At 41.1% G+C, this 25,202-nt stretch overlaps 1 protein-coding gene across 2 annotated transcripts in view; it reads left to right on the top strand.

Moving 5' to 3' along the window:
* LOC117757484 (chemokine-like protein TAFA-2) overlaps positions 1–13,638 on the top strand; it is a 56,764-nt gene extending 43,126 nt beyond the window's left edge. The window contains exons 3-6 of one of the 2 annotated variants that reach the window (XM_034578686.1): positions 1,301–1,453; positions 6,582–6,706; positions 7,325–7,381; positions 12,359–13,638. In XM_034578686.1, the coding sequence (XP_034434577.1) occupies positions 1,301–1,453; positions 6,582–6,706; positions 7,325–7,354 (308 nt within the window). In that variant the 3' untranslated portion in view covers positions 7,355–7,381; positions 12,359–13,638. Of the gene's footprint in view, positions 1–1,297; positions 1,454–6,581; positions 6,707–7,324; positions 7,382–12,358 lie in introns of both variants that reach the window. The other variant, XM_034578684.1, reaches the window with a different exon arrangement.
* Positions 13,639–25,202: the final 11,564 nt, after the last annotated feature.

The following is a 25,202-nucleotide window of genomic DNA, read 5'->3' as shown; positions in this document are numbered from 1 at the left end:
CTTCAGCGGCAGAGAGCATCTCTACAGAAGGACAACTCATGAAAATGTCACATGCAATTAAAAGAGAATGGAGCAGCTCCGGCTCTAAATAATTCAGACATCGGAGCGTGATCTGGAAACCGTTTCTTAAAACTGCAGCGCTGCACTCTCCCCTTCAAATATTGGAATTTCTTTTTCTAAAAGTGCCTCGACTCATCGTGGAAAACTTGGATCGATATCTGTTCCTACCACGGACATCTCATACTTGAGGTGTTTATATAAAAGGAAGTGATTAGGACAAAAATAATGTCCTTAATTATGCTTATAATGACATGAGTCTGGTGTCAGTCCCATTGAGGTCATAAAGGGACCATGACCCTGGTGATGTCATCATGCCAATCTAGAAGTAAGTAAAATTAAAGTTCATATGTTATTTATCAGGGATGCGTTACTCTCCCCAGAAAACATCTGTGAAACCAGTTTTTATTATTTTATTATTCACTGCATAGGAGCACTGTTGTATTTGTACATAGTGCTTCACATTTCTTATGGAAGATATGTGTTATTAAAGTGATGGGATTTACAGATGTGGTTATTTACCAGCCAGGGACGAGTCAGGAGCACGGCATGATGGGAATTATACGTTCCAATGTTTTTCAAGCTTGACTCATACTATTAAAGAAGTTTTAAATCACAGAATAAGGACAATTCTGGAGCAAACACTACATGAGTTTAAAGGAGCACTCCACCGATCTAACAGTCATGTGCTGCAAAGCACCACACTGAAATTCAGTGGAAGCGACTAATCTTTTCTATTGCATTTTGGGAAATGTAGGATTCAGCACTTTTTGACAACAAATTAAAACTCATCATCTCGGCCTCTGTTGCCTTTAATTTGACCATTATCTCTTTTTAAACTGCCTCCTGTGATTCCCCCAATTTAATAATGAATTGGCTGAAATACCCATTTAATTTCTTACATTATCTAAAGACAATGAAGACCAGCATTCAGCCTAAAATGAAAATGAGGTGCTTAAAGAATGTTAGGCCACTCAAGCAAATGATACTTTAAAAAGAATATATGCATATAAAGATGGGAATGAACCCTCTGATAAAAGGAACCCTCGCTAGTCTGCTCTCCCTGGTAATTTGTTTTATTATTGAGACGGATGAGAGGGATGGAGCGGAGCAGGCAATAGAGACCCAGGAGAGAAACTCTTATGGGACTCAATCCAAGGCCAGCCGAGTGGGTGTGGAGATGAAGGCAATAACTATTACCCCACTGCTGATTATTCCATTTTCCCTGTCATTTCTCCAGCAGCGCACCATGTCCGAACGGGCACCTGCGAGGTGGTGGCGCTGCACCGCTGCTGCAACAAGAACAAAATCGAGGAGCGGTCGCAAACTGTGAAGTGCTCCTGCTTCCCTGGGCAAGTGGCCGGCACCACCAGAGCCGCCCCGTCGTGTGTAGATGGTACGCTCCAGCAGCTGAATATTTCATGGGCTACCCTCGTTTTTTTTTTTTTTTTTTTTTGCTGAGACTCCTTTCCACAAATCTTGAGCACTAGTTTTGCTGAGATCATCATATAAGTATTCCAGTGCACCAACTTAAATCATATTTCTAAGAGATGCTGTCAGGAGACGACATAAAATGAGAGCAAGCTTTGTCGTGCAATCAGATTATAACTGCATGAAAAGAAATAAGTATTGTTTGAAGTTATACAAGTAGTTTCTTTAATTACACAATAACAAATCCTTGTATTACTTATATTGTACACACAAATCTTTTTACGCTATATGAAGAAGAGAGTCGAGATAACTACATAGAGTGATCTGAATTAATGAATTTAAATTTAGTTTAAATCTCCATGCGGTGTGGGTTTTTAATTATTTTCTCAATAAATTGTTTAGTCTATAAAATGTCAGAAGGATTACAGCATTCTCCGCTCACCAGGCTTAAAGGCTCAGCCAGGTACTGGAGGTGCAATAAAACATTCAGGAGAAGAAAAACTTGCGCACACCAGAGTGGTCTAGGTGTATACGCTTTCCATGATAAGTCCAAGTTTAAAAGATGTGTTTACCTCTGACACAAGGTGAAACATGGGTACTGTAGTTTCATTTCATGTGCGGACTACAAAGAATACAAGGTTGTCTACGAAGGTGAGTAAAAGGTAGACAATATGTGGCGTAAAATGTCAAAACTCAGGCTAAAAAATAAATAAGCTGTTTCTATTTACAAATGGGTTAGTGTGTTACAATTATAATAAATACGTATATGGAATTTGGCTGATCAAAACTCAAAAACCTAAAACATCTGTTTGGGGCAAAGTAGTTGAAGTTTTCAGTAGTAAGAAGGCTAATGTAGAGAGTGTGTTGCGACCAAAGTCAAGTGTAATGTTAACTATAGGCCCGTGCGGCAATGTTGCCTGTAAGCAGGACAACTATTTCAGTACAGTGCTCAGCCCTTGAAATCTACATTATGTCTGTGTGCGTTAGGTAAAGGCTCGGTAGGAACCGGTGCCTGATTGGCACCAGATCTCGGCACCCAAACATAGTTGGGACAGAAATACTCAAACAGTAAAAACGTCTCGTAGCAGTAGTTTTTGTAATTCAATCATTAGAGCCGTCTGATTTACTGAGGACACGAACTGCATCGGTCTGACGTGTCTCTTGCCATATTTGCCTAAATGCACCCGGTGAGTGGAGTCCGGTGAATCCTGGGCCCACACAAACAGTTTTTCTTTTCTTTGCCAATGAACGAACGAGGAGCTGCTCACTGAAGGCCGTAAAGTCAATGACTTTTTGAGCGGGTCTCTTAGCATACTAATAGGTCAGACTGAAGTGGCTGCTTCACTTTGGTCTAAAAAGTGCCGGATTGTGGCTGAACTCTGGACCCAATCATGTTTGACCTATTCCTTGACATTTTGCTATTGACATTTTCCGCAAATTAGAGCTGTGAGCCATTGGCCTCAGTTTAAAGCTCTGTGGGTGATCTCCGAGAAAAAAATGATCAGCACTTAACCTTTTAATTATTCTTTCTTCTCCAGCCAGGGATTTACCTTTGGCTCAACTTTGTGTGAGACAACCTCCTCCTTTACATGAAGATAAATGAGCCTCCAGGCATCTGAGGAAATTTGAATAGATTTGAATGTGTAATTCAAGAGAAGGAGCCGGAAAATACCTGCACATTTCACTGACAGTGAAACATATGGGGACTTCTTGAGATAAATGCACATTCGCATTGGGGCAGATCAGCCGAAAACACTGGCATAAACACAAAGGAAACTTCAAGGGCTTAAAACTGAGTTGTTATGCTCTCAGATCAAGTGAAGTGAAACTGCAGATTACATCACATAACTACTTCATCATGAGAGGAGAAACTGCTGCGTGTCAGCAAAGCCTCTGTTTTCCTGGAGATAGAGCAGTGCTTTCCACCCTCGCAGAATCACTAACTGGGAACAAATAGACATGTCCCACTTTGCTTCTGCGCTCAATATCAGATCAGCATTAGATCCACCCACTGGACTGTAGAAGCAGCAGTTCACGGGTTAAGTCCAGTGGATGGACTGATGACTGCAGTGTGCACTCAACAGAAGAGGATGTACTATAGGCAGCAGAACCACACGTATATAAATGTTTGATTACTCCAATAGTAAACAACCTGCATCCATAATATTTTAATGCATTTATATTCAAAATGCACTGCAAGTATTTTAAGAAAAACTCTTAGTATGACACTAAGGTTATTATATTGTATATATTATAAAATTAAAGTACTTAATTTTTTCTGATGCATTAATGTGTATGTAGCATTTGACTGTATTAGTTAGTTGAGGTGGATCTAATTTGACTTTTGTTTGAATCTGTAACAAGAAATTATACTTTTTAAACTCAGTTTTCAATATGTATAATTCTAATAACTGGTAATTATGTGGCTGGATAAATGGTGCAATATATTTCCTACCCACATTAGTATGGTGGAAGTATAAACTCCCATTTAATATTTAGAGATTAAGCCCAATTTTTTTTTTACAGTACCTCAAATTTGGACTTAGAATCATTCATTCGTTTATTTTAACTCTAACAATATAGCCAAGTACAGAAAATAAACAAATCATTCTTGGACACAGAGTAAACACAGCAAAAATATGCCAGAAGACAAGGGTCAATACAGTCAATACGATTTAAAGTAAATGAATCAAACAACATAAGTGTTTCAGTAAATATAAGTTGCTTTGCTCCACTGATGCTTAGTGCTGGAGGCTTTTCACTGGTCAAAATCTAATAACATGCAACTTTTGGCCAATAAACCATCAGATGGATTTTAAACGTTCAATTGTTCGCGTCCGCCTCAAAATCTACCACCGTTGATGAGTAACCTGGTGTGGAAAATTGTGTCAGCGCTTCATAAACAGCTAAATTACAAGTGACAATCTGCTGTAGGTTTTCCGCGAGCTAATGTCACACTTGTTCCAGAACAACATGCTTTGGCCACGTTCCAAAGACCCAACACTGTGATCTTCAATACTGGCACATGAATGTAATCAAAGCATTCCAGTGTTTCATCAGAGGATAAATGTCGTGATTTTCCTGAACATAAAAACCTGATTATAGCTCAGCTCCTCGTGTTCTAACAGCATTAGAACTGAGTTACAAGTCATTTGCTACATAAACATGCAAAACACATGCCTGATTATCAAGGTCAAAGCAGAGATTTACAGCCACAATAAAATAAATTAAATTTAAAGTATCAATTGATTTTTTGGGGCTCCCAGATGTTTTCAGACTTCATGTTTTAAAAGCATCATTAACTGTTAAGTGAAATGTGTCCCATGCACTTTATGTATGTTTGGTCATCAATACGCCCATTTCATTTCACTAGGAACCTTTGTGGCTTCTTAATAGCCACTGTTCCACAACCACCATCTGCTTGCAGTTGACCTGATGCAGTTTTTAACGCCGCGCTGCAGCTATAACCGTAGCTGTGTGATACAAATTGATTCCCTTGTATCATAAAGTATCCATTCTGTGCAATTTACCCTGGCGAAGCTCCGGTGTTATATGTGGATTATAATAACCATTCTCTTCATTAGGAAGAGCGCTAATGGTGGTGGAGGGTGTGTGGAATGTAGATAATGACCTCTGTAATATCCCACATTTAAATGATGTCTTGCACAATGGAGTAGCAGAAGCTTAATGCTCTCTTTTATGGAGGCGACAGAGGGGGTGTCCTCACTGCAGCGGAAGGTTTCCCCCTCACATGATGAGAGTCATGTACAGTGGGCTACAACATGTACCCAACAAACTGTGCTTCACTCTAACACATGGATGTGTGCGACAAGGCTCTAAAATCGTGCGATTGTGACACAAGCTCACCACATCACGGAGGTGTGTTTGCAACAAAACCTAAAATATGTCCTAAATTAAGGTTCAGAGTAAAGCAGGAAGCTGAGGCAGGTTTGGCTCATTATTTTTGATTTGGTTATTTAATAAAAGGATAATTATGTGTCAAATCCTCACACTTTTACTTCGCACAGTCCCAGATCTGAATATTTCATGCTGATTGGGCAACATGACAAACCTACGGAACCGAAATCTAATGCGCCTCGGATCCAAAAGTCCTAATATCGCTTTAAAGCTCTTTTCCGCCTATTAATCTTAATTATGTTTTCCTCAGTATAAAAATAAACAGCATTTAGTGATTAAATCAGCTAAGATGAATTGCAAAAAAAAGTGGCATCAAATCATTAACGCTGCCTAACCACATCAACAATGTTGTTGGACAGCAGATAGTGATCAGTGCAGGGTCAGACACATGTAAAATACTCATGCACTACCTTGTTGATTGGCTCCCAGCCTACGGGATAGCGACTAACAAACAGACAGCATTTGTGCAATCAGGATTTTTAAGCTAAATATTAATTCAACATTCATTGCAAGTGGCAAAAAAACTGGGAGAACACCTGCAGGCTAGCACATTAGCACTAACAATAAGCTAAGCTAACATCAGCTACTATAACCATGACATAATATTAGCTATAGGGAACATTTAAATCATAAATCAAATTTTTTATTGTCATTCAGCATTTCCCACAGAATGAATTCATACAAGATAAGTTGAAACTATGAGGTCGGACTGTCTGCGTGGACGGTAATTACATTTTGGACCACAGTGAGAGGAGAGGATGGCGCTGCAAAAATGCGGTAGCACGACAGTGTGAGGGAGCATGCAGCAAATAGCCCTGTACACACCAAGTTAGAGATGTCTTATGTTATTATAAAAAAATGTTTTGGTTCATTATGAAACTGTGGTGGAACTAATTCAAATATGGCGGGTCGCCACAGTGTAGAAAGTAAATGGGAAACACTGTGGCTTTGCTAGCAAGGATGCAGTGTTAGAGATAAATTGGGGTGTAGGATCAGGTCTTTGAACATGACTTTGAATTACAACAATGATTAGTTTGTCTTTCACGTTTTCTTTTCGGTTTTATTTGTTGACATCTCTTAGAATACGTTTCATTATTTTCTGAAGGGAACACTGGCCTGATGGCCTAAAGACAACTTGAAAAAATTCATTTCTAACCCCAGCGTGTGTCTGCTAGCCTCGATAGTGGAGCAGAAGTGGTGGTGCCAGATGCATCCGTGCCTCGACGGGGAGGAATGCAAAGTTCTTCCTGATCTGAAGGGCTGGAGCTGTGCTACAGGGAACAAGATCAAAACCACTAAGGTAAGTTTAAGAGACAAACCTGTCACTTTCCTTGTATTATATTCAAACCTGTTGAATCTGACCTTAAACACGTCAACTCTTCAAAGTCAAGAGGCCGTGTCTTTTGTTACCGTCGTCTGCTTTGCTTTGACCTAAAAACAGCTAATGTTTGCAGGCGCTGCTTGGACCCCCAAGGGGCTTGTAATCAATGGGCTGCCATGTCTCCTTCGCACTTTCAGGCCCCTTCGAGCACCCAAACTGGCCAATTACTCACTCCAATTACGTGCTTTTAACATTGTAACACGATGCCCATATCCTTCACTCTGTTATGACGACCCGTGGACTTCAGTTCTGCCTCTCTCCATGTACTTAATTATTTAAGCTGCCCGCACCACACCTGCCTGGAGCCGGGAGCCTGGAGCCTGGGGCTATTGATTCAGGGACTTGTCGGGACCTCAAAATGATTTATATATAATTCTTTCTTTTAGCAGACGAAGCCTCTTAGACAATCCTGAATGTCGGAAACATCTGGAAATAGATCTAGGTAATTATCAGGTCTTAATAAGACCTGAAAGTATAAAAGCTAAATATATCTTTTTGTGTTTTTTGTTGTCTCTTGTGAACTGGATGACTGGAAAGATTTCTGCGGACAAAGAGCAGCTCTGGTAACAACAGATGCTTCACGGCAGAGTCCAGGTAAAGATCTGTTTTACTGTTTTATTTTACTCGGCCTTATTTATTGTTAACCTAACGTCAAATTGAAAAACATTGATTCCAAACAGGGATCATTATTGTGTCTCATGATTTCTTAATTGTGAAAATAGAATATTATCTCATTTTCCCGGAAAAAGACGTGTCAAATGGTTTTATTAACCACATTTCCCAGTAGTGTAACTCCACCTGAGAGAGAGGTAAGTGTGAGTCGAGGTGTATGATCCAAAGAGACAACAACAACCTGTTCAAAGCATCAGCATTACCCAGAGGATTCCTCTCGCGCACCTTTGAACTCAGCCAGAGAAACAAGTTTCCTGAGTTTCCAGTCTTTCTGCAGGCTGCCTTAAGCAGTGACCCCCCCCCCCCCCGGTCACGCTTTCTTCTTCACCTCTTTTGGGAAAACAGCACAACATAAACCTGGAACCCCCAGCCATACTGACCTCCATCGCTCTGTATCAAAAATGCATTCAAACGGACTGAAAGCACCTTGAGAATTCAAAGAGTAAACAATGCAGGCTACTACAAAGCCCAGGACACAGCGGGGAATATAGTTTGTCACTTTGGAGCAAATCTCCCAGTGATGAACAGTGTGTGCCATGCAAGCTGAGCTCCGGCGTTAAACTTTTGTCCACGTGCGGCACCTGAATGGCGGCGAGAGGTAACATTTAAAACTGTGTCTTTTTGGATTTGTAAACACAAATCCTGGAAGGGTGACCTAAATAGACTGCACACGGTGTTGGAGTGTGTGTTGCTTTATATCAGAGGGATGAGACTGAATACAGATCCAATGTTAGTAAGTGTGCTGCTGTTTACCACATGTTGTTTGAACTTCTCTATTCAGTCCCTGCTCATCCTGCCAGACGCACGGTGCAGTTTGAGCAGGAGGAAGTCGAAAGTGTCTCTTAGTTTGAAGGAGAAAAACAATTCTCAGGAAAGTTCTGCACTCAGGATGATTTTTTAAAGTGAGGTGTTTATAGCATCGAGCAGATTACTCCTATAGAAGAAAAAAAAAAAAAAACCCAAGAGAAGAATTGTGCTTTCAGATCATTCATTTGTGTCTGTGTTCCTGACCCGGGGACAGAGCTGTCTCTGCCACAGCGTCTGGCCCCAATGGGACCTGCCAGATTCTGACATTTGGAAATTCGACTCTCAGTGGATTTCATGTAATCCACCAATAACAAACTGTTCTGCAACACACAGAAATGTCTCCTTCTCACCATTGCAGATTGTTCAGATTAAATTCATCTCTGAAGAATTCATTTCAGAGGTTAGAGCTGCTGTCCAGTATTATTTTGTCAAAACTGAATCCAGAATTACATTAACTTGTTGAATCAAGTCCTCGGCATCCTGCTCAACTTGGCCTAGTTTTCAACATCCTCAAAGATCTTTAATCTTTTGTTTGCTGACAGATACAAACCATAGCAATGTGAACAATTTGTAGCTACATTCTGAAAAAATGTCATGAGCAGCAGAAAAAGATCTCCTATGATTTGGAAAACAGCTGCTACAAGTGAAGCTCATTTTACAGATGCTCCCAAGTCAGTAGCTTGCTTTACGTTTGTAAACTATCAAGATATTTATCAGTGACAAGTATAAAAGATTTCAAAGTCAGCAAACTTTTAGCATTTAAAGGCGGCCATAACATAGCTGCTTCCTCCCACAAGGCAGATATGAGGAGATATGAGTCTGCCTTTAGTTATTGGGGGATGGAACCGTGGTAACAAGGTCTGATACAAGTGCTCAACTAATTGCGAGCAGGTGTCAGCGGTCAAGCGTGACGTTAAATATTATCAAATAACTAATTAAAACAAAACTTACTGAGAAAACGAACACTTGAATATATATCAGTGTGATAACAACTACCTAAAAGGGCAGAAATAATCTATAAGAAAAATGTATTTGACGTGTGCTTTAAGTCTTTTGTTTGACCCGTGTCCGATCAACTGACATGGGGCCAGGCGGAGAGAGTCTGCAGAAAGTCCGGAGGCTCTAACTTGGGCATTTGGGTTCACACATACAAACTGTGGAGCATCTCCAGAGTTCAGTGCACGTCTGATAGCAGCTTTACAGTCTACGTTCAAGACTTTTGAACTCCTGAAACTTTCATTACAGTAACAGCTATTTCTCTACAGAAGAGTCTGTGTCACCGAACCACAAAACATGAAATTCACTCTGGTCTTTCAGATTCATGTTTCTTTTTTTAATCTATTATCTTTGGCCAGAGATACTGGCTTGGAATTATCACACTAAACAGCACAACAGCAAAATCGATGTTGTTGCTGTCATTTTACGCTGTGAAGCTTCAGTCAGAACTGGGTAAAAATAATAACATTGCTCCAAACTACTTAAAAGGGTTATAAAAAGAGACAAAAGCTTTGATGTGAGAACCCTTTGTTATTCAATCTGCTTCTTTGGCCAACTGGTGTCATGTTGCAGAAATTCTGGCAAGTGAATCTGCGAGAGAAAAAAGCAGAAGTGTGAACTCTTGTTGCCACTTGGGGCAGTGAAGGTGTTCTTGTTCTGTGCATATTCAGAGCAAACAGCCAGAGTCAGCCAGCGCCTCTCAGAGTTCAGTTTGCTTTGCTGTGCGTTTGTGGTAGATGCAGGTTTTTGTTTTAAGTGTGGATGACAAATGAATACTGAATATTTTCTCCTACCATCCATCCGCCCTTCTCTTAATTCCTAAGCTACCGTTAAAATGAATGCGGTGCATCGTGTCTTCTAAGAATTTGTCTCACGAACACTCATTGATTGAGTTTTGATTTGTGCTGATAATCCCCCATTTGCTCCGACAGTCAAACGTAATTTGGGTGGAGGTGGGCTGGCAGTGTTCTTGCTTTCTGTTTTTGCTGATGAAAAATCTTGCCTAGAGCAGCTTCAAAATGGCCATTCTGTGAGAATCCCAGTCTTGGTAGTTACAACACAAAACATATTGCGGAGAAGGACACTGCAGTGTGCCAATTACACGGCTGAATTACACGTACACAAGCCCGTGCACCTGCTGTGTTAAATCTTCCAGCCAACCTTACTCCAGGCTCTAAATGGAAATTAATCCTTTGCCAGTTAAATTAGCACTTGTCAGCCACCAATTACACCAACGCCACACCCGCTGAACACTTCCTGTCAGCATTTTTAGCATTGTTTCAGTCACTCAAATACTACTAATGACCCCCCCCCCCCCACAAAGTGAGACAGTGTATATCCATCTCTGAAGACGCAAGCAACGTTTTCTCTTCTGACAACAACCCGCTAGGCTCATTGTTGTTTCAGTGTGGAATTATTCTCAAATTAGTGGCACATTAATCACAGTGACGGCTCGGAAAGTTAATGACTCTGCAAAGGGGAAAATTCATTGCAGCATGTTCAGCGACCAACGAACTGAATTTATGGAAACTCTTCACCCTGTGTTTGATATGATTATGCAGGTTTTCTTGTCAAGCGATGGCCTGATGGCTTTTGGATTGTTTTGCTTTCCGGCATAATTGAGCGCCGCGCCTCTGCTCTGCCCCGTTCACTGTCAAATGACCCATTTGCGAATTAATCTAACCAGGCTGTCGGGGCTGTCTGTTGCCCATCAAAAGTTCAGCGACGATAATGGAGCCTTACAAGTTCGGTGCCGGCTTCCCTCAGTCCGTCAAACATACATGGCGGCTGACAGTCGGAATCGATAGCGGACGTCGTTATGAAGGTTGTTATGTTATGTTCCTCGAGAGTCTTTTCCAGAATGCACTTTTAGAGGAGCAGAGGAGCTGCCAGTCAGCCACTGAGCTTCATGACAGGCAATTTAATCTCAAGGAGAATGGAGGTCTTCAGAGTGTCTGACAGCATCGAACTCGGAGAGCGAAACCTCAGCGTGGAGCACAAACCCAGACTGCAGCTTCCTCTATCCTAAATACAATATTACAACAAATCAATCAATATGCTAGTTCAGGCCAATATAAGCCTTTTATTAGATACTGGAATCTGAAAGAATCCCACAGGTGTTTCCTAAACCATGACCTTAACAATTGACTGACTGTGTAGATGGTGTGAAGAAGCAGATTTATTGTTCTTTTAAATGAGCCGATTAGATTCCTCTCAAATACAAAAGAAATCTTCACAGAATTTAACCAGAATCGTTGTCTTTTGACGATCATGAATTCATTCCATGGCAAATTTTCCTCAGCTAGCATCATGTGCTAATAAACAGCCTTTCATGGTACCAAGAGGATGAACCTTAAAGTATGTATACGCAATAGTTTTATCTTGTCAATGGATAAAATTACTAAATATAATATGTTCACATTACTTGTAGTGTGAGAGAATTGGAAATCAACTTTTTTTTTGTGACTTACAGCTGTTTGGGTTCACTTTGAAAACCCTTACTCCTTTTGTTTAAGTGTAAGCAGGTTAGCTACTAAAGAGTTTCCTCAGAAACTGGTAGTGAACAAAAACGGAGCAAAAAGGAGATTGAATATTGGACTATCATTAGTCAGGTGACCAGAAACACAACTTCTAATGAATGCTAATGCTGGTCCGTATCCATTAAATCTGTATAAAGACCTAAGGTGATATCAGTGCTGTGTTGATATTGCACTGAGTGAAAGCGGCAAAAACACATCAAATCTTTAGTTACATTTTTTTCGCTCAAAAAGTAAACTGCAAGAGTGAGAAGAGGTCTCACTGTTGAATAATGGATCCAATTTTGTAGTTGATTTGACAACATCTTTGACATTCAACCAGTGTTGGCGGGAGTCTCACACTTTGGATGTTTTTGTTGATAATGTTGAGTTGTGTTTATGTAAATCTGATGATTGTTAGTGTTGTACCACTAAGACACATATCTGCAGAATATATCTGAAAATGTGATGTTATTCAAACACAATACATCTATATTTATTAGGTACATTTTATATAAGATGGGTCGGGTTTACTGTCGCAGCTTTGATTTCCTTTTAACACGAGTCTCTTCTTTCACAGGTGAATCAACGGTTCCGGTCTTTGATGGATCATCGAAGGAGAAATGAATAATGCTGAGGACCTTTGTGTATATAGAGACTCTTTCTTCTGGACTGCAGTTAATCCTTGGAAAACTCTGAATGCTTCTTCTTGAACTCAATGGACATGAAACAGAAGAGTAGATTCTAATAAAAGTACTGATCATTCAACACTTCTTTTTGGAGGACTAGCCTTACCGGACAACAGGATTTATTCTCTGACATTGTTACTGCTCGTAGTGGAATACAAAGGTGAACTTTGCTTACATGTTAATTTATAGAGTACTATGTTCTTTATAGGGGAATTTCCATCACAAGTTGACCGGGGTGAACAGCGGGGTCAGTTTGTTGAAAGCAAATCTTCATACAAATTGTGATTTTTGTTTCATCAGTCAGTTGTGACTTTCATATCCAACAAATTGTATTTTCAAATGAAGATGAAAACATGCGACGGGGCAGCAGATATTCAGGGTGATTCTCAAACCAAAACACAGCCCCATTCATCAATGTACCACACAAGGACAGCTGAAGTTCACCAGTGCTGTAAAAGAGCTGCAAATCTCAGTCAACAGGAATCCTTCAAATTTTGCTTATAAGATGAACGGTCCATGATTATCTTTTGGGGAAGAGGGTCTGTTTGCAGTGTATTTCTAGGACATTCCAGTCTCCAGAAGTAGCTGCAGAGTGAGCGCTCTTCATTCTCACTACCAGTTGAGTCGTTGAGCGACTTAGTAGTGTATCAGGCTTTTGTTTGATATCTAGTATCGACTAAAAGGTTATAGCACATTTCTGTTCATTAGCGAATTTTGGATGCTTCCGCTTGGATGGACAAATTGGCTTGTATCATGAGAACAACACGATCACCCTGGACGTCCTGCTGAACCCTAATAAAAGATCTGGCAGTTCAGGAATTTCAGGCTTGAAGAGCCAAATCTGATTCCACTGACCAAATTCTTAGCTACAGCACAAACTGATCAGACCAACAAGCTGTTAACGGTCAGAAAGTTGGATCCATGTTTTCTCTGAAAATCACTCTGCCATTTCCTGCCACTTTTACCAGATTTTGTGTTTTTAAGTCACAGCTCGAATTCAGATTCCATACACACTGGCTGTGTGATAACAACAACGATCCCCAAACGGTTTTCAACTAGTTACTCAAGTATGATTTGCTGATCACCTTTAAGTAGGTATCGCTGAACACTTCTTTTGTCTGTGTAAGTGATGACATCAGTAATAAACTATGGTTGTGTAACCAAAACCTTGTGTCTTTTTAACATATTTTAAGTTTCCACACAGCGAGCAGTTTTTAAGCCGTGCTAGCGGTGAGGCTCTATGGGTTTCAGGCCACGTCCATATAACTTCATTTTCATTTGAGAAAGGCGTTTTCAAGATGAAAGGATCTGTACATATTTAAGCATTATGGCTCTCTTTCAGTTTTCATCCCACATAAAAACGTAGTCATGTGGATGTGGCCTCAGTCGCCCATCACATACATCTATAGATTGTCCCAAATATGCTGCAAGTAGAAATAACAGGCAGCTGATGTATGTTAGGACCGAAGCTGCTGAACTATCACTGGGGCAGTTTATATTAGGTTTAGATTAGATTAGGTCTGATTTATTTAAATATATTTTACTAATTAAGGTCTCTTAATAAATGCATACAAGCTTTTTTTGCAAGATAATAATCCTTTTATTTATCCGATGGAAAACATTCAAAAAATCTAATCTTTAAATAAACAAATAAACATTGTATTTGTCTGAAAAGGTAGAAACGGTAATTTATCTTCAGAACAAGAAGCCTGGTACTGTTGAGATCCTGGTACACACCATATCCCATAATATCAAAAACATTAAATCTGAAAAACAGGACACTAACTCACATGTGACAGTGCTCCCCATTCTTATCAAACAGTTGTAGTGTTTATACATCAATAGATGCGTGCTTCACTTTCTTACTGCTTTTATTTATCTAACAAAGTGCTGAGGGAATAGTCTTAAAGGATTCAAGTTATCAAACACACCTCCTGTACATTCATTAATACAACAGCCCTGCAGTAAGTTCTACTGTTACAAAGCTTATTGTGTTGGATTAGGTTTTGTTGATATGGTGTCAGAGGTGTTGATTCAGCTGGCAACGCTTGCTAGTGGGGGTTCTGCCAGGACTGAAGGTTTTCTGATATGATGACGGATACAATGTATGAAACACATGTTACTGTTAATACAATACCAACTCTGAACTGAACAAAGACAAAACAACGGTCATCAAACCCTGGTTATGGAAGCCCTGATAAAATACTGCAGGGCTGTTGCATTGGATTAGAACAGTGCAGTGCCTGTTCTAAAGCCGCATGTTTGGAATGGGCTGTTTGACTGACCTGTGTTAACGCTCCAGAGCTACTTCAGAATTATCCCTCGTCAGAAGTGAGTCCTCTTCAAACAGTTCCACAATATACTGTCAATCTTTATCGTCTGTGTGCAGAGTCTTTGCTGCAGAGTGAAGTTAGCAAACTCTGTGTTCATCCCTCCTGGTTTATCGGCAGTGAAGATGTTATAGTCGGTGTTTTTCATTAAATGAAACAGAATTAGCTTTTTACGTTTGTGAATTTTATACGTTTGAATTTTTTATTTAAAAGGCTGTTGCCATGACAAAGGTCAGCACCTGTGCAGTGCGTCTGTGTCCCAGTTTGATATTAGAGCAATAGTCACCTATATATTCAGTTTTTATTAATATTGAAGATACTGCTCGTCCAAATGGCAAATTTGCACACTGAACTTCCCAGGATCACCATGAATAGTCAATAAGATGAAAGGTTTGTGAGAATCCATCGGACTTTCAGACCCACAGCTCCAGAAATTGAGATTTCTGATGACTCAATGAGTTCAGTCAAGTTCATTGTGCTGCTGTGCCGTCTTTTCAAACTCCCCAGTGACATTAAGGGCTCCTTACAGAGGTGTCACCTCGGAGAGGATGCTGAAGTTACCAAATCAACAGCTAAAGTTTGTTTTCAGCACTTTTCCAAAAAAAAAGCACGTCCAGACTCCCGTTGTCACAGTGGGTGAAATCCCGCAGCGTCGAGAAGTGAAACGTTTTGATGTAAAACAGCAGGTAAAATGGTCAATTTACTTTGATACGCAAAGCCCTGCTACAGATGTATCCCTTCTTTGTAGTTTCTTGTTAAATTGTGTGAAGTGCTGCTGTTGTTTTCCACACCCTGCCTTTCACAACAAGAGTCCTATCTGTTACGATGACATTGACCCCTTCTGGGTCCTTGTTCTTTATTCATTGAAAAAAATGAAACAACCCTGTGGATGAGGACTTTTATGTTTTGGTTTGTCCCTCGAAGGGAATTGGTGCAACCTGCTTCCCCAGAAAGTGTTCCAGGTTTACTAGTTGATGATTAATCACAACGCTGACACGGTATCTTAGAATTTTCTACATAGGAGGTTAGACTGTTAAATTAAAGCTACTATATGTAAAATTTCTACCATCAGAACATCAAATGGCTAGGTCCCAGGTCCCATCCACTAACATGGAGGCAGGGCTTATGAGCTATAATTGCAACCAGCCACCAGGTGGCAATCAAGTTGATTTGGCTTCACTTTTGGGGAGGAGTAATGTTCCCCACTTTTATACACAGTCTATAGCTGTGTTCCAATTCAGGCGCTGCATTCTTTGGAGGCCGCATTTGAAGACTGATTGTGTCACAGCCGTGCGACTAAGCTGTCCCATTTTGAAGGATCCTTCAAATAAGGCCGGTAGAAATATGTTCTTCCATTCCGAGTAACAAAGGATCCAATAAGTGGCTCGTTATTGGGCCAACATATCCCAGAATACATTGCATGGGGGTGGCAGGAAGTGCAGCCACTAAAAGGTAGCTGATGATGTAAGAAAAACCAGAAAAGCTGGTGACGCAAAACAGAAATATTTTTCATATAAATGTTGGTGTGTAACATTTAAGCAGCTCTTTCAGTGTAAGAGTTGAGAGTATGATGTCATTAGAAATCATCATTTGGAGAAAGTGAAGTCTAAATATCCCCTGCAGCTCTACAAAAACACATAAGTTGCTCTTTCAGCTGCTGCTGAGTTTAAATACTGAGCCTACAAAGAACTGTAAAAAATAAATGCATTGTCCAATGAATGAAAACCTGCTTCATCAGATCGTCACCGACAAGTTTCTCAATATTACACATAATTCTTTAGTTCAGATGAGAGGTTCTTAAATGTTTTTTAGCTGAGGACCCCGGAGAGAAATTAGCTTTCATTGCTCCGGGAAACAGGCTTATTAAAAAATTTCATATCCTTGTCGTAAAGGGACCCACCAGCAACAAGCCTGTAAGTCAATGTGGATCTCAACCCACAGTTTACCAAGCGGTAAAGATTACTGCTGAGGATTTCCCCTGCTTTTCTAGTTGCAATGCTGACACTCCTCGTTTTTAAAAAGAAAGGCTTCTCTTTTGGGAAATTACAAGAAAGAAAAAATGTTTCCACTCCAGAGGTGATGGTGTAATCGAGGGTTTGTTTCAGCTGCAGATGTCTGACAGACGCAGAGCGATGAGAGAATCTGAAAAAGTGGATATTACTTTTGTGTCATTCTTTTAAAGGACGTTGTTTTCATTTTGGAACATCCCCTCTGCTGTAGACACTGTTGCGTGTCCCTGCCAGTCAACCACAGTTACACTGAATGACTGAATTTCCCAGCCTGATATCCTTTTCCCAACGTCAAGTCTGTGACACGTGTTGCGCTGAGAACGCAAGACAAGCTGCCGAAAGCTTCCCTCTCATGTTCCACGACGAGTGAGCGCTTCCCTCTAACATCAAGCCCTTCGCCGAAGGGATCCTTTGGCGAAATGATTAACATTCTCCGTGAATCAAAAGTCTGTGACACCACCGGCCTTGGCGTGTCTAAACACATTTCCAGGGTCATTCCTGGACTCCCAGGCTGAGTCGCTTCAGAGGAGTTGGGCAGCTGAAAACAGAAAACCTCGCTTTCAAACCTTTGATTTCTTTCAAGAGATTTAAATGAAGTAAAAGCAGGCAAGTCTCTCTTTCTCTTTTTTTTGTTTCTTGCTGCAGTCATTACAAGAGCACATCAAAAGAATCTCCTCCTCGCACCATATGCTGTATAGTTTCATAATATAATGAGGGTTTTGTAATTACACAGTCCAACAGGGGAATAGAGCTCATCGATTCTCTGGGAAAAGAAATATCATTACACAGACCTACTGGAAACCATTGATTTCATCAACAGCTTTGTACTTTAATTTCATTTAATCGTTTCATATAACAAAAGGACTTGTTAGAATTACATGTCGGAGAGAGAATTACAGATGTGAATGCAAATCGCTCTAATATGGAGTCTTCCAAAACAGGAAGGAGGGGGGACGTTGGAAAATGAAAATGTAATTTGCAAATGTGCCAACTATCAAGAAATGTTTCATCTGTTCATGTAATTTGTTTTCTCAATGCAATGCCGCAGTAATGTTTCAATATATGCCTGATATACACAATGAATGCAGCTTTTTTTATGGATGCACCTCACATCCAGTAATAGGAAATCCATCTCTGATGCATTCATCAAGCCATCAAACGACAAACAAGACACAGGCAGTAGTGGACTTATTTATATACTTCTGCTGGTATAGTACACACCTATTAGAAGTGTTGATTCACAGTAGCCTCCCCTCTGCCGTGTGCTGGAATCCTTTTGAGTGAAGCCTGAGAACTCCTCTCTGAAAACTTTGCCGAGTCTATACTGTGAGATGTGACCAGAATAAAAACAAACAGCAGCTTATACAACCTACATTGTCAACGTCTTAATTCTATCCATCCATCCAAGTTCATGAACATCTGTTGCATGTGACATGACACATTCTCCTATATATACTATATGCATAGGCTTGACTGCTACAACAGAGAGACATTTTGAGTTATTACTTGAAAAGGTTAATGCACTAATGTTGCATCAGTTTCCTACTACTGTCCATAACTGCAGCTCCTTTTTCAGCCTCTGTCTGAAATGTTTGGATTTATTTAATTTGATGAATGAATTGTCGTTGTGTCAGTCGTTGCAACACAATTTTAGTATTCTCCTGTCAAACGACGTGGGTGAGGTAAAGATGTCTCTCTGAAGCTTTTTAGTGATTAAGTCAGAATTAAATACATCTTTAAAAAAGAAAATCACCACAGGGATCAGGACAGGAAATGAATTTCTATCAGATGTTGTAGCAACAAGTTGTGCAAAAAGCTGAGATGGAAAATAAAATGTTTAGAATAAGTATGAGGCATCACTCTATTTAATCAACAAGTGCTGTAGGGTCACCCAAGCACTGTAATTGGCCGCAGACGTGTTCACAATGCAGATGGTTGCCACGCACACGGTTGTAAAGAAAAGTTTTCATTCAGAACACATGCACCGGTAACTGCTGCATAAATGTTGAAACACCCCCCCCGAGGACGATCTTTACTGTTATTATAGGTGCTGCACTGATATATCGCTGTTGCACCCATTAATGTCATTAACACTGCCCTCAGGAGTGTTATCGCTATATTTAGTTATCGGAAATTTGATGAGGAATAGATCCCCGAGCACGTACGCCGGCCCCCGAGCTGACGTTATGAACAGTATCCGCTCCTTCTTACGCCAATAAAACTGAGACGTCTCTAATTAGCACCGAGATGGATCAGCGCTCCCCTGAGCTCCGTGAAACATCCCTCACAGCATAGTGTTGGATTACATGTGGATAAGACACAGGAAGAATAAGAGATTCTTAGCTGGTATAACACTTTATTTGCTGTGCCTCTTCAAAGACAATACACCCCCCCCCCCCCCTCTCCGCACCCAGCTCAATACCTCATCACAACAAGCTCTGATCCCACAAACCCCAGGGACGGGCGTCGAACAGTTAAAGGTTACACCGCGAGGCACATGATTGTTATTGGTTATTAGAACGGTTTACTAATTATTGTAATGGCTTAGTTCTGGGGATGTGCCGTCATCACGACAACAACAGGGTCCAGCAGGGCAGAGACACAATCGCACATAACAAACCCTCCATTGAGCCAGACTATAAAAAACTAAAAGCACTCATGTGAAGGTGAAGGTAAGTGGTCTCACCGAGGGTGGACACTGCTCTCATGTAAGTGCCTGGTTTCTAAACACATGTCCAATACATGACCATGGCAACGAAGAGAGCCATGGTGCGAAAAACGATGAAGCAGATAATTACACTGGCATTTGAATACTGGGGATATATAAACACCTTGTAAAAGATAATTCTAAATAAAATGGGCATAGAGAAACATGTTTTTTTTTTATTATATTCTCAACTTGTTATATCAATTAAATCATGTTATCAAACGTCTCCTTTTATTTTGAGTCATACCTTTATTTAAAATGAAGATGGGGGTCAGTGGATACCTGCAACCTGTAGTGTCTGGTTGAAGATGAGGCAAATATATAAACATACAAATGTATATACAGTATGTGCTGATTAATGTTGTAAAGCAGATTAATGTTATAGACCATATATTTCCACTGCTGTTGCTCAAATGTATTCACGCTTACGCGTTACATGTGTGTCTAATAGTTAGTTCTGGATATTTATTTTGATTCAAATCACCATTTGAATTGTGCAGGGACAACAGCTGCACATACCGGATGAAATTCAGAAAACAAGAGCGAGAGACAAATTAAAGGAGAAACCAACATCAAGGCGTTGGGCCACGACAATTAGATTCTGCAAGTCTCTGATCTTCACTGGAGGGATGAATACCAGTCTTCCAAAAGTTCTTCCCTCATTTGGTGTTTTGTTGATGGTGGTGGAGAGAGCCATCTAAGATGAAGGTCCGAAATCTCTCCCTACAAATAGAGCTGCCTGACCACCAGTAATGGCGACCAGCACTTTTAACAACCTTCTCTGCCAAGGACCGACAGTCCCCTTAAATCAAAAATCAAAAATCAAGCTGCACCAAAGTACAAACACTCACAGATATCAGTCCTCTAAATATGCCTGATTTTGTTAAACAAGATCCGTGAATTATTTCCTTGGACCAACTTTCGTGGAAATCCTTGCAGTACTTTTTGTGTAATCCTGCTGTCACACAGATATGACTTACTGAGAGAAGGTATTATCTTTAGGAGGCTGTACAGCCATAACTGACCTCTGACCGATAGTTAGCTTTTTAGCCTTGTAGGATTTTGCAGGTGGATTTTAATGTATTCTGTCAAATCGAACTCTGCTCTGGCAACAAGCTCTGAGGTTTAACTCCACCGAGTCCCGTTTTCCTTCTTTTTGCCATCATGTCCACGGGCAACAGTTTTTGGTAGTTCTTAGGGATAGTTCACAGAAAAATTAGAATTTCCTCATTATCTTCTCACCATGCCGATGGAGGGGTGGGTGAAGTGTTTGAGTCCACAAAACACTTTTGGAGTTTCAGGGGTAAACAGTGTGTGCGGTGTGAACTCGGCTCCAGAGGAGGATAACAGAGGACATTTAGCCTTAAAACATGGTGTAAAAAAACACTTGGATGACACCACAGGAGCAGTATGGAGGCATTTTATCATTTGTTCCTGTTGTTTTTATACGTTATACAAAGAAGTGCTCACCATTTACTTCAACTGTATTGGATTTGGCTGCAACACTGTTTACACCTGAAACTCCAAAAGTGTTCTGTGGACTCAAACCCCTCCATTGGCAAAGTGGTGAGTATATAATGAGTGCATTTTCATTTTTCATTATTCAGCTCTCACCATTGAACTCGACTGACATGAAAGAAAAAAAGTAGGCAGACTCAGCACCATTGATGTTGATTTTACACCAGCATGATTCATATCAGCACCGGTTTTTTCGAGAAAAAGAAATTTGTCAGGGATTTGCTTTCAGAGAAGTGAGCAGCTTTGCATTATGCTCCAGCGAGGTTTAGCAGCCAAATTAAAGAGGCACAGACACAATGAACACCAAGGCATCTGGCGCTGCATAATGTCTGTAGAAATCATTTTTCCTCAAAGCTGTCGCTTCATTGTCTGCCCGCTGACACAAATTTATCATTCCATTGTGAAGCTAAAATTGGTTTGAAAAAAAAAAAGTGGTGAAAGCATGAACAAATTAGATGCTGCTGAACATTACATCTACTACAACAAAGTAGAAAAACGGGATGGCATTGATGATCAGAGTGAGCCATCAGTGTCGTCAGACTTACCTGTGTGCCGCATGGAAAAGTGGGGCAGCCACGAGATAGAGATAGTGTGATAGTCATTTGCTTTGCCATTGTGTCGACCATCACCTCTACAATATAGTGTCCGGGCAGCCTGGGATGAATTTGCTATCATGAAACCAGGCCCCCGCGGCAACAATGGCAAGCAGGAGATTCGCGGTAACCAAATAACATGAATGAGAGGAACGCCGGCTTTTCATGAAAGCAAACCATTTCAATAACTGTCAGATTTCTGGTGCCACATCAGAACTGAACGAACGTGTCTTTTGTCAGCTGCGGCGGGAGCGTTGTTTCCTGACAGTGTCTTTATCTGACTGATCCAAACATGCCGTCTAGGTGTATGCCTGTGGATTCATCAGGGCCCGGCGGAGATATTATTTTCTCCTGCTGGCTTCTATATCTGCCAGGATACAGAGTCATAATAGTGTTTCTCTCTACTCCCCTGTGGCGGCTTTTCTTCTTTTTTTTTCTCATTCAATTATGAAGGAGTCCTCTGTGTACAATTTGTTATATTCCTCACAATTTTCACGCTTTGTGGAATTTCCCAGTCTCAAGTTAATTAATCAAGTAGAGACAGTGGCGTTACAGCATCTCACGACTAAATTACCTATATTTAGCACAAAGCAAAAACATTACTCTGAGGTATCTGAGGAAGAGAAAGCGGCACCGGAAGCCTGGCCCCTTCGTGTTCGGCAGCGATAGTTTCCGTTTCATCTCAGGGCCGCCGTTAACAAGATAAACCCACCACTGACAGTGACCCGAGATGAAAGTAGGAGGCACAAAGCCGACGAGAGTTCAGGGAAAGTTCTCCCAACACCCCACCAACCCGCCCAATCACGCCGCCTAAACCCCTCTCCAACCTCGTCCTGCTGCTGCTGCTGCGTGATGGGAGGGAAGCGGGTGGGGCAGCAGAGTGCGGCGGCGGACTTGAAAAGTTCCTCCGCTTCCCTTACAACTTTGCGGTTGATCCCACGAGGAGGCCTCGCTGGGTGCTAGAGATGCAGGGATTGACGGCTCTAATCTCGCAGACTCTCTCCGTCTCGCTTGAACTCGGCCTCTTCCTTTGTTCTTTAAGCCCGGGATTCTCTTGTTTCTACAACTCTATTTGGACACAGGGCGGGTTTCTGCCGAGGGGAGGGGAGAGGAGGCTGCTGCTGCTGCTGCTGGAGCCACAGGAGTGTAACAGAGCTTGTTGCCACGGTTGCGGCAGCAGAGGTTCATCGACCTCTAAAGGGACAAAGTAGTGTATGTCAACCTGCTGACCCATGCGTTTGACTGGGAGTTTAAAACAGGAATGATGTCATGAAGATTTAGTAAAATGAATTAAAGTGTATTTATACTGTAAGATGAAGGTAGTGCAAGCTATTTTTCACTCTAGCCTGTTTTTTTCTGTTATGTTATTTTTCTTTGACTGAAATTACAGCAATGCAGAGAAGGGAGAAAACGATGGAGGAGATGATTGAGCCATTGCACCGATTGAGGCAGAAGGAGAGAGACCTTACTGAGACGTGGATGAAAAACTATTCAGACATCTATTGAGAATCAGTTTAGGCCAGCATCTGATAACCTGGACAATCAAAGTTATTTTAAACCTCAACTCAAAACTCAAACCATATATTTGGTTTATGGCTAGCTGTCCCCTACAACCTGATGAAATGCAGTTTAACCACCAGAGCTGATGAGACTTGACCTGTTTCCATTGAACAGAAGGTCTGGTGTGATCTGTGATTTTGACCATTGGCCCATTATAATTATTATATGAAGTATTGATGGACTGGAAAAAGTCCAAGACTTGACAGAGTTTGACACGGATTAGACATTTAAAGACGTAAGAGTCTGATAGCCACAAGGTTAGCTTAATTGCCAAGTGAGTTCGGATCATAGACTGTAAAAAAAAAAGACACTTCTCCATGTCCTCCCACTATCCTGAAATGAAATACAAATATCTAGAATATGAACACTGCCATCATTGCCATTTAGAGCCAGAACAAATTTCAATGTGATAACTAACTTATATGACAGAAACCGTCTTTGAGAAAAATGTATTTGACATGTACGTTGACATTTTAGTTTGGCCCATGTCCCATCCAATAGCATGGTGGGATTTATGACTTATAGTGTAGCCAGCCACAAGGGGCAGTCTAGATGTTTTGGCTTCACTTTTGGGGGGCAGACATGTCATCAATATTATATACAGTCTATGATTCAGACTTGTTTTCCCCAGTGTCACAAAGGTGGCACTACTGTGTGGACTCATATCAAACTCTGCATTTCACTTCATTCATGTGGCTTAAATATTTGAAAGTTGCCAACTCTCACTAACTCAGAGGCTGGTTAACGTTCCCATTTTAGAAAAGTCATAATTGATGAACAGAAACTTTGCAGTTTGTTACATTTTGACCAGATTCCCATCTTTCCCATAACAAACGTCATGTGGCTCTAACTTCATTACCGTTTCATTCAAATTTGGGAATATTTTACTTGTGAGAGTTTGAAACCCAGTCCATTCGTGTCATTGGATCCAGAGAACATGGTCCCATGTAATTTTCATGAATTAGACACAGATTTTCTGAAGAGCTGCACTGATGTCGGCATGAATATTTACTCCAGCGAGAGCATGTTTGCTATTAGTTACACTGTGTAACACAGCAGCGCCTCATTATTCCTGTTCGGGGAGTTAGATAACAGGGTTGCTAATGAATATGTCCCCTGCTGCTCTAATCAACATATGGGGGAATGACAGTAAATCCTGACCCCCTCTCACTAACCCTTTGTCCGCTGTCTATTCATGAGTGTGTGCGGCCCCAGGATTTATTAGAGGCACAGCGCGGCAGCACTGATCCCTCTCTCCGGCAGGGAGCCTGTTTGTTTTACCCAAAGAAACCTTGGCGAGCAGCAGACCTCAAGTGGACACCAGGCTGCGACTGCGACACATGAACTCCGCTCATTGCTGCGGCATGCAGGCTCGCTCATTGAGGGCGCTGCATGTTTAAGCACCTGGAAGCATCGGCCAAATGACAGGATATCCCCTCATCCTCACAAATACCAACAAACACAGTAGCGGCCCAGCTGAAGGCAGGAAAGCAAACCCAGCCCCCCCCCATGGTTTTACTGTCTCTATTTCACCGAAGCCCAGGTTGCCAGGATGTTAGCAACCCAAGACTGAAATGACCCAACCTGTGTGAGTTCAAACAATTCTCTAGCCAAGAGGAGTGTAACTGTACACATATTATTTCTACCAGAAATGGGCACATATTTGTACCGAACAAATGCAGCCACGGCATGTGCGGAACTCAGTTTGAATGTCTGTGTTTCTGCGAGTGCAGTTCAAACACAGCTCCCCATGGCAATAAAGCAGCCTCCGACTAACAGTTCAGACTCAGCCAAAGCAATATCAAATAGATTACTGCTCAGGCCGCAATTTTGGTCCGAACCCGACCGAGCCTGAGAGAAAACTAACCGAGCCTGGCAGGCGTTCTGTATTTTGCATCAGAACCCAGAGCCAAGCCCAATGTTTTCCCTGACTTCTGCACATGCAGAGAAAAAAAAAAAAGGTAGAGAGTCCATCATAACAGAACCTGTGCCAAACCTTAATATCCAAACCCAGCTCA

This window comes from Hippoglossus hippoglossus, chromosome 23, assembly GCF_009819705.1.
Source record: "Hippoglossus hippoglossus isolate fHipHip1 chromosome 23, fHipHip1.pri, whole genome shotgun sequence".
Lineage (NCBI taxonomy): Eukaryota > Metazoa > Chordata > Actinopteri > Pleuronectiformes > Pleuronectidae > Hippoglossus > Hippoglossus hippoglossus.
The sequence above is the reverse complement of the archived record's forward strand: the minus strand, read 5'-3'. Positions and strand labels throughout refer to the sequence as shown.